We start from the raw sequence: 12859 nt of genomic DNA, 5'->3' as shown, positions 1-12859 counted from the left end.
TTTTTAACCAGGGTACTTGGAATTATGGGATATAGGCCCATACTTTCTGGTAAAAGTTCCCATAAGTATGGGAACAATTCCCATCATTATGGTAACAGTTCCCATATCGCATGTAAAGAATTATGGTAACAATTACTGTAATATTATAGCAATGGTTACCATATATATGGTAATGGTTCCTATAATATTATAGTCATGATAACTATAATATATATAGGTCAACATTTAAAAAAAACCGGTTGCCATGCATTATGGGAACCATTCCCATAATATATTGTAATTGTTACCATAAATTTCTCTCCGTGTACAGTAGAGGTGAAAGCATGACATGTACAAAAAAAAATATATAGACCAATTTTTTTTAAAATTGCAAAAAATTATTTCATTTATCAAAGTCGATTTACTAATTACAGTTATTGTTCTTATGATTTATTACACATAATAATTATTGATGTACAGAAAATAAAAAAAGTTCAATTGTGAAATCCTAAAAAAAATTACAATTGTAAAAAAAAGTTTATAAATGACTATTAAATTGCATCATATCATGAACTGTCATATAATGTTCTAGCCATTAAATATGTATGTGATTTTATATTGTACTATTATATACGCGAAGCAGATGTTCTAATGCGTATTGTGTTGTCTATATATATACAGATCTATACATCGACATAAATACAAATGTATGTACATATACATGACAAATAGGCCAAGTGCCGCGAGATTACGTGTTGGCGTTAACGGCAATACCGATAGCGGCATCGTCAACGCAAATACGTGTTGTGTATCAACCCACTCGGTATCAGAGAATATCTGAGACTACACAGAATAGTGTGTAGGCAAGTGGTTTTTGTTTTACGTTTAACAATACTTGATATACATTTTTATATTACAATACGTTTATTACAACTGTGCAAAGTACATCCTCAAGTACATACATTCATATATTTTTATATATATATATTATTACACTAACTGTAATACACCAGCAGTAATTTAATGCTCATCAAGGTGTGTAGGAGCGTGACGTTTCAAAAAGGATACAGAGTAAGAGAGTGACCGCGCTTTTGTTGGGAAAAACTACCAGACGATAGTTCTCTCGCGATCTATCAAACCGCTCATTGCTTTCATTACAGAGTCTCATATTATGTATGTCAGCATTGCAATTAAACTTTCAATTCGTTAATTAATTACTTACTAAGTAAGCAGTGAATTGTTTTATCGTTATCAGTGATGCGTTAATCCTCCCGCTATTTGGACAGTTTAAAACTAAACTTATCTAGTTTAGCAAAAAAAAAAAAACGCGAGTGACGTCTGCAAGAAGACGATATTTTTTTAAAAATTGTAATTCAAATATTTAAATGAAGTAGAAGTTGTGTAATTAGCGCGTTGTATTATACGCGTAATATTTATTTATCTATTTAATTTTTTCCTCGGTCTATTAGTTCATCGTCGAAGAGGAAAAGTGTGTCGTAATATTACGATTACCATTGATAAATAAGTTATTTAGTCAGCGGTTTACTATTTATTGGATGTTGGTTCTATTACTAATTATAGAGGGTTCGGAAGATAGCAAGACTTGCGATGTTGAACGATCGTGATAAGTGATAATTTATAATGTTTGGTCTATTACATCACCGTGATTGCTATCAGTCTAGATAAACATGAGATTGTTACGATGATCCACACCTGTTACATTTAAACGGTTTATAATAACAATAATAATAATATTATTATTAACTTATGAGCTTAGAAAAGAGAAAATTTATCTTTAATGATGGCAATAAAAAATAATAATGGTAATTATAAATAAATTGAATTGTGTTTTAATGATAAAATAGACGGACGCGTGTCATGGAGATTAAAAGTCAAATAGTTTCGTTGTTATTGATACTCATGGACAATTATTGTGCGATAAATGCCGGGGGTTTTCCTGAAGAATCGTCGCTGTATCGTTGCGCGATACAAACATCCTGCAAGACCTGCCTTGAAAGCAGTTCTTCCTGTGCGTGGTGTAGCGAATGGGTAAATAGTCATTATAATTGTAGTTTCCTAAAAATATTTTAATTATTTAATTATAAAAATAAATTATTTAGTCATATTCAAATTCAACTGTCGGCAAGTTGAGGTGCAGTAGCGCGGAACGTTTGGAAGAATTCGGGTGTCCAAAAAACGCAATTCATCATGCATCGATGGGCTCCGTAAACTCTCTAAGAGACGATGATTTTCAAGATGTTGTCGTACCTGGCCAAGTGCCTATTCAATTGAAACCACAAAGAATCCACGTTAAATTGCGGCCACATACCACGGAAACTGTTTATCTGAAATACCGGCCTGCTAAGTATGTGCGCGTTGTATATTTATTTAATTTTGTTTGAGTTTATTTGTTTATTTATTTATTTATTCAGGAATTATCCGCTGGACTTGTACTATTTGATGGACTTGACATGGTCGATGAACGACGACAAAGACACACTAGTAAGTCTCGGTTGGAAAATGGCTCACACATTGGGCACATATACAAGTAATTTCCGTTTAGGTTTCGGAAGTTACGCTGACAAACCATTAATGCCATACGTATTTCCTGGTCATGAGGATAATCCGTGCAAAAGTGAGCACAGTGTTTGCGCTCCTGTATATTCATTTAAACATCACATGCGACTGAGCGAAGATGTGCCGCGTTTTATCCAACAGGTTCATTATCAATTATTACTAAAATTAATAGAAAATTTTTAGACGTCGCTGCAAATAAATTAATAGGTAACGTAAATTAGGTGAATTCTAGTGATGTAACGGGAAATGTAGACAATCTGGAAGGTGGTCTGGATGGTGTCGTACAAGCAATAGTGTGCAATGAACAGGTGGGATGGGCGCGACAGGCGCGAAAATTAATGCTAATTGCGACTGATGGATTGATGCACTTTGCTGGCGAGGGTAAACTTGGCGGAGTCGTTAATCGTCACGATTTCTCATGTCATCTTGGTAGTAACGGTGAATATACGATGTCTAAAGTGTTTGATTATCCATCACTGGCAGAAATATCACGTCTGCTGAAGCAGCGTAAAGTTAATTTAATTTTCGCCGTTACCGAGGAACGGAGATCTGAGTACGAAAAAATTTCTAATTTATTGGAAGAAAAAGCCCGCGTTGCCACTCTCGCTGCCAACAGTTCAAATATACTTGAAATAATAAAACAATCTTATCGAGACATTGTTACGAAAGTTGTTTTACGTGATAATTCAACAGACTTAATAGACATTAAGTACTACTCGAAATGTGGGAGTAGCGATGATAGACCGGAAATTATGACATCTGAGTGTAGTGGGATACAAGAAGGTCAAGTTTATGATTTTAAAATCGAGTTATCTCTCGCTGATTGTCCGAGTAATGAAAGTCTTTGGGTAATCAAAATATTTTTAATTACTAAATATTTGTGGATTTATTCATATATTTATTGGTTGATTTATTTTAGAAACAAAAAATTATAATTGATGACGCATTGGCCTCAGAAGCTTCCGAGTCATTGATAGAAATAGAGTTGCAGTGCGGATGTGATTGTGAAAAAACGAGCCCTCATTGTAACAATGGTATAGATGAGTGTGGAATATGTAAATGTTATTACGGATGGTCTGGTTAGTTTTAGATATTACTCATAATTATAATTGTAGAATAGATTGCTGGTAATTAATTACAGGCTTAATTGAAAAATAATTATAAGAAAATTGAATGAATTTTCTCATCAATCAAATATATAAAATTTTTATTTCGGTAAAATTTCGAACATCGCTTACCCGTCATCGTTTCGTTATCTGAATACCAATAATATAAATTTTATACATATACTATTTATATGAACGGTAGAAATTTTTATATTTATTTACCCATATATTTTTGTATATCACTGAAAAAAACTACGAATGGAATTTTAATTTAGTATTGAAATTTCGGTTCGGAATGCGGATTGAAATAAAATCCACATCCGCTGAAAAAACAAACTCCTTATTTACTTATGCACAGTGATTTTTTTTTTAAACTCCGAGACTCCAAGTGAACTCTGATTGAAATAAAATCCGTAATCAATTAAATTGATCCGTAAAAGATTTAACTGTCAAAAGTTTTATTTTATTTTCCAGCAAAATATAAAATTATCAATAAAAATAAATATTAGCATAAGTTTAATAAAATTTATTTGTATATTAGGAGAAAAGTGCGATTGCGACGAGAGTAGATGGACATTAAATCGTTTACAATGTATAAAACCTGGAGATTCAAATAAATTTTGCTCAAATCGCGGTGAATGTACTTGCGGTTCATGTAACTGTGATCCTGGATATAATGGGAAATACTGCGAATGTTCACCTTGCGATAAGGTAATTTTATTAAAATAATTAACAACACTGACGACTTGCGATATAATTATCAGCTTGGGATCTTGAGTAAATATGGATTTTTATTTGCCAAGTAACGGAGGATATTTATAATTTAACTGCGCGGTATTATTTTTGATTTTCCAAGTTTGCTTTTATTTTCAGACAAACGGAATTGAATGCGGTGGAAGAGGAAGGTGTGACTGCGGTGTTTGCACTTGTTTAGATGGATGGCAAGGAGATGTATGTGAATGTCCGACAGGCAATGAACTTTGTATAGCACCTGGGAGTAATGATGTCTGTGCTAATCATGGATTTTGTGATTGTGGACAATGTCGGTTAGTTTTATTTATCTACTCACAAAATTTTTTACATATATTTATAAATAATTACTCTAATAATTTTATTTAGATGCAATGTAACTGCGCCAGGAGATGGTTTATTGTATCGCGGGACTTATTGCGAATCATCGGCAAGTGCTGGCGGACGTGGGCTCTGTATTTTATATGAATCCTGCGTCAATGTGACGGTTGAAACACCTGAAAAAACTGACGAGTATTGTCATCGGAATGGCACTTCGAAATATGAAATAGAAAGAGTCGACGCTGTTGATACCAGCAGCGATCATTATTGTATTGTCAGGACTGTTGAAGGTTCTACTGTATGCACTATCCCGTATGTTTATCAGTTTACTGAAGACAACAGAGTTCTACTTATTATTGGTGATAAGGTAATGAAATAAAGTGGATTTTTGTAAATTTATTACTGAAATATTTTTATTTTAGTTCTGTCAAACTCCATTACCAGCAGCCGTATTTCCGGGAGTAGTATTTTTAGCAGTTGTCGTCCTTGGAATAATTGGTTTAATAATATGGAAGTAAGAATTTCTGATATATATATATACTAAAGTTACTTGAGAATTTTGTTGAAATTTAGCCTAATTGTTGTTTTCCTTGCAGATGTTGGATTGCAATAAAAGATCAAAGGGAATATGCTAAATTTGAACTAGAACGTAAAAAAACAGTTTACGCATTAACACAAAATCCGATATACAGACCAGCGACTACTGAATTCAGAGTTCCTGACTCTTACAAAGAAGATTAAAAATTATTATGGGTAAAAATGTTTAAAATCCAAAGCATTTATTTTTTTAACTCATCAATTTACATATTGTACATGTTAATTAAATTTGAATAAATATTTAATGAATAACGATAATGGTCTAAATCAGTTCTTTTAAATTTAATTTCCCTTACAAGAAAAAGTTTATTGGGGTAAAAGACTCAATTTCCGAGATTTTATGTCACGTACATTCAGTGATCATATAAAATGATTTATGTTTATGAAACTATTCTATATATCAACAGCAAGAGCCAGTTTTTCAAACCGGGTTTATACTATTATTGCTGGTATATTTATATATTATTAATGTATAGATATATAGATATACTAGGAATGTTAATTTAAAGGGAAACGCCACCAGACCACTTTCTCACACTCAGAAAAAAAAACGGGGAAGTTAGTGAGAATTTTTTAAAACAATTTCTCTCGGAGACGAATTATAATTTTTGAAAATACGAAATTTTTGGCCCTCTGTTAAGGTTTTAGATTTCCAGTGTTTATCCGTAAATTAAATTAAATTTGAAATCGGTTGACGTTACCCTTAAACATCGATAAAAATAAACCCAGTTTGAAAAACTGGCCCGAATAATTGTTGATTAAATAGTAGAAGCATCAAACGACCCTGATTAAAAAAAATAATTTGAAATTTAAAATAATTTGAATCAAATAATATATACATATACACTTAGTATGGGTTACATCATTTTTCTTAAGGCTGGGCCGTACTAAACGAATTTTTGAATTTTACTTTTCTTTTAATTCATTAATCAATTGTTATTACAGAAATTTTTATAGCTTCCGAAAAAATGTGAAAGACAAACTTTTTCGGAAGGTTTTCATCATTCGAGTGACGTAATTATTCAAAACGTAATAAGAAAAGTAAAATTCAAAAATTCGTTTAGTACTACTGACCCTTAATAAGGGAAAAGAATACGTTCGATTTAATCCCTGGTGGAAATTTTTCGGAATTTTCTCTAAAAAACTCAGTTCTCAAGTTCTAAAAACTTTTTCAAAGTTTTTCAGAGAAAAGTCCGAAAAATTAAATCCAGGATTAAATTAATACTGTTAGTATATTTATAAATCAATAATATATAAATATCCGTAATAATTTATACCCGGTTTGAAAAACTGGCCCTCAGTCTCCATAATTTGAACTTTTGCCTTATTTTTAAAAAATAAAAACTAAAAAATCCCAATTATGTCAGATGTTACGTCACAAAATCCATCAAGAATCACAAGACACCACCATCTGCTGAGGAAAAACAGAACCCAGATGTCAAAACTAATGAAATAAAGAATCCTTCGTAACCTTAGCACACCAAACACAAGTGCTTGGGTTCGTTTAGATTTTTTTGTTCACCAGTAAAAAAAAAATCAACAGGATTGTAAATATTGTATAAGACATTACACCTATCGAGCATAAAAATATTTTAATTAATAAATAGTGATAATCGTCCGATTATCACGTGACCTTGTGGACGACCTCTGACTTGAAATCGTCCCAACGTGTAGTTGGTCGTGTTGCGAATTGTTAATCACGATCACCATCAATCATCACCGAGTAATTGTCTTGTTTAAATTTAACCAACACTAAAAAGTTTATCATAATTAACAGCAGGACCTCGGTGACAATTTATAATCAGTAGTATTTAATTAAACGTATTGATAACTCATTAAATTAAAGGGAAAAAATAAACCAATTTGAAAATGTTGCTACGAACGACTGCTCAACTTCGTAATGATCTGGCTCGTGTCACACTACGTAATTCTATTCGTACAAATGTCGTCAGATGTTTAACCACACGATGTCTTCACAGAAAATCACTCCAAAGGTATTACTATTTTGGAGAATAAATATAATTTAATAAATGTCAGTCAATTATTTATGTCAATCAATAATAAACTTGTAGTTGTAGTCATCGAACACAAGTCTTAGGTTAACTTTAATTAGATCATCAATCAATTGATTGATTAGTTGATTAATTAATTAATTGAATAATTGTAGGTATCAAGGATCCAGTGGAAAATTTATAGCTGAGCCATGGAAACAACAATTTAGATATTATGCTGATTATCCAGATCATATTAAAGTAACACTTCCTGCTTTATCACCAACTATGGAAACGGGAACTATTATTAGTTGGCAAAAAAAAGAAGGTTATTATTTAATTATGACGTGCAAAGTTTCAAAGCCGGGGATCCTGAAAAATTAAAGTTTAAGTTCATAAATTCTTTTTTTTTTTTTTTTAAGTATATTATTAAGCCTCGGGTAATCTCATATCCGGGCAACGTTTGTCAGATTCAATTTTTCTAACCAAATAAAATTCATTTTTTGAAACCAGTAAAATTCTAAGGTCGAGACGAATCTCAGGGCCGAAAAACCTCACACTTTTTGTGAAAAATTATCTCGATAATCTGAGATTCGGACCCAAGACTGGCCAGTAATCAAGTTCGAGTTCATAAATTCTAATTCTATTTGTTGAGTCCCATCTCTATGGAGAATTTAATAAAAAAACGCTACTTAATTTGTATAAATTAATTTAAAAATCCAGGATTTTGTCGCCAGATCATCAATTATCAATTTTTTCTACTAAATATTTACACTAGCAATTTATTACAAGTAGATATTTAGTTTCTGACAGCAACAATTATTTATTTCAGGTGATAAATTAAATGAAGGTGATCTGCTAGCAGAAATAGAAACAGACAAAGCGACGATGGGTTTTGAAACACCAGAGGAAGGATATTTAGCGAAAATAATGGTACCTGCGGGTACTAAAAACATCGGAATAGGTACACTGGTGTGTATAATTGTACCCGATGCGTCAAGTGTGACAGCATTTAAAGATTTCAAAGACGACGGGTCTGCGGCATCAGCTCCCGCAGCTGCTGCGCCTCCTCCACCTCCGCCACCAAAGGCAGCTCCGCCACAAGCAGCTCCAAAAGCAACAGCACCGCCTCCGTCAATACCCACCGCTGCTGGAGACAGAGTCTATGCAAGTCCGATGGCCAAAAGATTGGCCGCCGAACGGGGAATAAGCTTACAAGTATTTATTTTTACCTTAAAACTCTTCAGTACTTAAATTTATTTACAATTGAATCAACTTTACTCAGGGATTAAAAGGTTCCGGCTTATTTGGATCGATAACATCAAAAGATTTAGAAGGCGCAGCTTCAATGGCTGGGACTGCTTCCGCCGGTGGTGTTGATATTCCAGTTTCAAATGTCCGGGGCGTGATTGCGAAACGTTTGCTCGAAAGTAAGCAAACAATTCCTCATTATTATCTAACAATCGATGTGAAAATGGACGCCGCGTTAAAAATGCGGGAACAATTTAATCGTATTATGGAAAAAGAAAATGTTAGAATTAGTGTTAACGATATTATTATAAAAGCCATGGCCATGGCATGTAAAAAAGTACCAGAAGGTAATACTGCTTGGCTTGGAAATGTTATCCGACAGTAAGTCAATTGTAATTCATTATTTCTAGACACTTGATTGGTTTATTTAATTAATTAATTCATTCATTTTTTAACTAGATATGATAACGTTGACGTGAGTGTAGCAGTAAGTACTGAATCAGGATTGATAACTCCTATAGTATTTGGCGCTGACTGGAAAGGTATAGCCCAAATAAGTAAAGACGTCAAAGCACTTGCTGCTAAAGCAAGAGAAGGAAAACTTCAGCCACAGGAATTCCAAGGTGGCACGATAACAGTTTCAAATTTGGGAATGTTTGGTATTAAACAATTTTCAGCGATTGTTAATCCGCCGCAGTCGATAATCCTCGCGATAGGTACAACTGAAAATCGACTTATTCCTGCTGATAATGAAAGAGGGTAACTTTCTATTTATTTATTTATTTATCTAATTAATTAATTAATTAATGATTCATTGATATTTTATTTTATTATTTTGTTTATCAGTTACAATTCGGCCCAGTTCATGTCGGTGACGGCAAGTTGCGATCATAGAACAGTCGATGGTGCTGTTGGTGCCCAATGGCTCTCGGCATTCAGAAGTCTCATGGAAAACCCGATGACTATGTTACTTTAATTGTCATAAAATTATTAAATAATTTAAAAAAAAAAAATAGTTAATGCACATACGAGAATAAACGAAAACGATAAATTATTCTCAGGTACAAGATGATACTTATTCTGGTAACAATTTTATTTTAAACAAAATATATTAATCATACGTCATTTTTTAAATTTACTCTCAGTTCAATATTGAGGTGATTGAGAAAATAAATCAAAGCTGTATCATCCGAAGTACTAATTAGTTGAAAATTTTAGGAACGGAGAAAATTTTCACGCGAGTGAAGATTTAAAGTTATTTTTTTTTTCCTTTTTTAGAGTTTGTAAAATAATGAAATGGCTTTATTGTAAAGTCGTTATGAGTCTGTTGACATAAATAATTTATAAATAGGTCGTTATTGCTACTGTCATTTAATTAAAGGTCTAAGAGCAACATATTTGTTGGCCTGCCTATTTGTGTACATAAAATTTCGCTGGAATATGAATCATAAATTATTTAAATAAAAACAGTAATGAAATATTATTATGTGACATGTGACTAAGGCCAGGTGTATCTGATAATGTAAAAAAAATAATAAATTATAAACAAAACTAATATCAATTAATTCTTATAAAACTCCCAATTGTATGCAATTATAAAATGATCCCGAAGTTAGCAGACAGTCAAAAATTTTCAATTTTTTGTTTCAACGACTTAATTTAAAAAAAAAATCCACATATAGAAAATTAAAAAAACTATAGGTGCAAATTTTTCAAATATTTTTTTTTTAATACTTTATTGTTTAAAAAAAATCCACAAATTATTAGACGTCGGCTAACTTCGGTATCATATTATAAATATCTTCTAATTAAAACTTTAATTATATTTTTCTTTTATTTTATAAATAATTTAAATTTAAATAATCAGTACAAAATTGTCTCTGCTACTTGGATATGTACCCAATTTTTTGGAGACCCCTGATTTGGAAAAGACACTCATGAGTCAATGTAGCAGTCGATGCAATTCATAAATTTGAATTGAAATAATGAAACTGAAGTCGGCCGGTGTCTAATAATTTTTAGATTTTTTTTAAAACGATAAATTATAAAAAAAAAAAATAATTGAAAAAATTGCACCTGTAGTTTTTTAAATTTTCTACATGTGCATATTTTTTTGTTTTTTTTTTTTTTTCTAGCCGATTTGTCAAAAAAAAAAATTTTAAATTGTCAATTGTCTGTTGACTTCAGGATCAGATTAAAATAAAGAAATTTAAAAAAATGCGCGTACGGATTTTGCATTTGTCTATATATGAATTTTCAAATTTTTACTCTTCATACATTTTATCCAGTTATTTTTGAAATTTAAAAACTGGACAATTGTCTGCTCCATTCACACTCGTAAGACACTCGAATATTTAAAAATAATTTAAATTTGCGCGGCAAATTTAACTTAGCGCGCCACCTACTGCAGTAATAAAAAAATATTTATAAAAATAATCACTGTGCCATCGGAGTGCACAGGATATCTAATTTGTTAAATAATAAATAAATAATTTATCAAAAATGATTATTTCACGAGGTGTCAGGTTATTAAAAAATTTGTCGACTGTTTCTAGACAACGAGTCGCGACAAATAAAATCCAAGTTCGCAACTCCGGTCATGAGTAAGATATTAATTATATAATTTATTTACATATGACAGGTTAAGGTACTCGGAATTTTTTTCCATTTATTTATTAAACAAATAATTTAATTCCATAGGGTGTTTTATCGTTATATACCAGATCCATCAAGGGCCGAAATCATATGTGCAGAACTAGTAGGAGGGATAATGTGGTGGTGGGTCTTGTGGCACTTGTGGCACGACTGGGGACACATCGTCGTAAGTTCAACTAAAAAATATATTTTTTATATTTTTATTATCGTATAATTATACGCATTTTAATAAAATACTTTGAGACGTAAAGATAAATTTTAAAAATGTCATTGACAGGGTGAGTTTCCTTATCCGGAGCCATCTGAATGGACTGACCAAGAACTGGGAATTCCACCGGATGATTACGATTAAAAAATTATCGTTTTGTTATTTATAATAATAATAATTTAATAGATTGCTGTATTTAGAAGATATTAAATATGTACTGTAAGAATAATAACATCAATAATAATAATGATAATATTTAATAATAATGATGATGAATCACAATACACATAAAATTTATAGTCTAGTATATAAAACAATCATTTTTAAATTTTAATTATCTTTACATTATAATTGTTTATCATTTCATTCAGTGGTCGCTTATAAAAAAAATTAAAAAATCCCCGATATTTATTATTGGATATTTTTTCCGCGTTTTAATTAAACAACCGCTAATCATTTATCAACATGACCCATCGCAACGTAATACTTATCACTTCCCAATAATCTCTTATAAATTAATCCTTATCAAAACACACACACACACACACAGTTCTTATAAATTTATTTAATTTATCTCAATTCAAACTTGCATTCAAATCATGGTACTGAAGTTAGACTTTATTATTTTAGATTTCTTTAGAAGCGACAAATTTAAAAAAAAAATATTTAAAAAAATTGCACTTAAAGTTTTTTAAATTTTCTACATGTGCATATTTTTAGTTTTTTTTTTTTTGTAATTTACTTGTTGGAAAAAAAAATTCAAAAATTTTTAATTGTCTGTAAGCTTATGATCTTGAAATTAAGTGACAATTCAAAACTTTTGGATTTTTTTTCCAACAAATAAATTACGAAAAAAAAAAAATTAAAAATATGCACATGTAGAAAATTTCAAAAACTACAAGTGCAATTTTTTAAACTATTTTTTTTTTAATTAAATCGTTGAAAAAAAAATCCAAAAATTATTAGACGTCAGCTGACTTCAGGATCATGAGATTCGCGGTCAATAGAAAGTTTAAATTTTATTTTGAATAAATTTATGATTTATTTAAAATAAAAATGTAAGTTTATCAAGATAAAATTTATGAGAATTATCAATATAAAAATTATTAGCGGAAATTAATCTTTATTTTATTAAAACGTAGTACTCATTAAATTGTGATCCCGATTGAATTGTTATTTTTTAGTGTGTTTTGATAACAGATAACAACAAACTGGCGCCGTACGAGGTCATGTTGGTGGGGGAATTAGTACAGTCTGGTTTAATATATACATATAAATATATATTCATACACATATATGTAGAATGAAATCTCTGTATATCATTTCTCCTTCAAGTCAGAGAGTCAAGTCAAGTAAACTTTTTTTTTACACTACATTACATTAGATCTCTCTTTCATTTCATTCTACTTTATTACGTATCACTC

The 12859-nt window shown here is 31.0% G+C and overlaps 3 protein-coding genes across 3 annotated transcripts; all 3 read left to right on the top strand.

Moving 5' to 3' along the window:
- The first annotated feature begins 1016 nt into the window (after positions 1 to 1016).
- Positions 1017 to 5553, top strand: LOC130668260 (integrin beta-nu-like). Its single transcript, XM_057470455.1, has 10 exons — positions 1017 to 2028; positions 2100 to 2344; positions 2412 to 2697; positions 2778 to 3404; positions 3476 to 3635; positions 4204 to 4373; positions 4536 to 4708; positions 4782 to 5100; positions 5156 to 5247; positions 5330 to 5553. The coding sequence occupies exons 1-10, from the start codon at positions 1858 to 1860 to the stop codon at positions 5472 to 5474; spliced, it is 2388 nt and encodes a 795-aa protein (XP_057326438.1). The 5' UTR covers positions 1017 to 1857; the 3' UTR covers positions 5475 to 5553.
- A 1241-nt stretch (positions 5554 to 6794) lies between these two features.
- Positions 6795 to 10127, top strand: LOC130668203 (dihydrolipoyllysine-residue acetyltransferase component of pyruvate dehydrogenase complex, mitochondrial). Its single transcript, XM_057470371.1, has 6 exons — positions 6795 to 7324; positions 7498 to 7649; positions 8154 to 8539; positions 8607 to 8953; positions 9032 to 9331; positions 9419 to 10127. Exons 1-6 carry the CDS (start codon positions 7200 to 7202, stop codon positions 9546 to 9548), a joined length of 1440 nt encoding a protein of 479 aa, XP_057326354.1. The 5' UTR covers positions 6795 to 7199; the 3' UTR covers positions 9549 to 10127.
- An 860-nt stretch (positions 10128 to 10987) lies between these two features.
- LOC130667812 (NADH dehydrogenase [ubiquinone] 1 beta subcomplex subunit 2, mitochondrial-like) lies at positions 10988 to 11701 on the top strand. Its single transcript, XM_057469668.1, has 3 exons — positions 10988 to 11175; positions 11273 to 11393; positions 11505 to 11701. The coding sequence occupies exons 1-3, from the start codon at positions 11075 to 11077 to the stop codon at positions 11577 to 11579; spliced, it is 297 nt and encodes a 98-aa protein (XP_057325651.1). The 5' UTR covers positions 10988 to 11074; the 3' UTR covers positions 11580 to 11701.
- The last annotated feature ends 1158 nt before the right edge of the window (positions 11702 to 12859 follow it).

This window comes from Microplitis mediator, chromosome 5, assembly GCF_029852145.1.
Source record: "Microplitis mediator isolate UGA2020A chromosome 5, iyMicMedi2.1, whole genome shotgun sequence".
In the NCBI taxonomy this organism is placed as follows: Eukaryota; Metazoa; Arthropoda; class Insecta; order Hymenoptera; family Braconidae; genus Microplitis; species Microplitis mediator.
This window is presented reverse-complemented; position numbering and strand designations above follow the sequence as displayed.

Bases quoted from the DNA above. Each gene is read 5' to 3' on its own strand.
- LOC130668260 (XM_057470455.1), top strand. From the start codon at position 1,858: ATGGAGATTAAAAGTCAAATAGTTTCGTTGTTATTGATACTCATGGAC. The intron at 4,709-4,781 runs GTTAGTTTTATT...AATTTTATTTAG, and splicing joins TGTGATTGTGGACAATGTCG to ATGCAATGTAACTGCGCCAG. The intron at 5,101-5,155 runs GTAATGAAATAA...TTTTTATTTTAG, and splicing joins TACTTATTATTGGTGATAAG to TTCTGTCAAACTCCATTACC.
- LOC130668203 (XM_057470371.1), top strand. From the start codon at position 7,200: ATGTTGCTACGAACGACTGCTCAACTTCGTAATGATCTGGCTCGTGTC. The intron at 7,650-8,153 runs GTTATTATTTAA...TATTTATTTCAG, and splicing joins TAGTTGGCAAAAAAAAGAAG to GTGATAAATTAAATGAAGGT. The intron at 9,332-9,418 runs GTAACTTTCTAT...TTTGTTTATCAG, and splicing joins CCTGCTGATAATGAAAGAGG to TTACAATTCGGCCCAGTTCA.
- LOC130667812 (XM_057469668.1), top strand. From the start codon at position 11,075: ATGATTATTTCACGAGGTGTCAGGTTATTAAAAAATTTGTCGACTGTT. The intron at 11,176-11,272 runs GTAAGATATTAA...TTAATTCCATAG, and splicing joins GTTCGCAACTCCGGTCATGA to GGTGTTTTATCGTTATATAC. The intron at 11,394-11,504 runs GTAAGTTCAACT...TGTCATTGACAG, and splicing joins ACGACTGGGGACACATCGTC to GGTGAGTTTCCTTATCCGGA.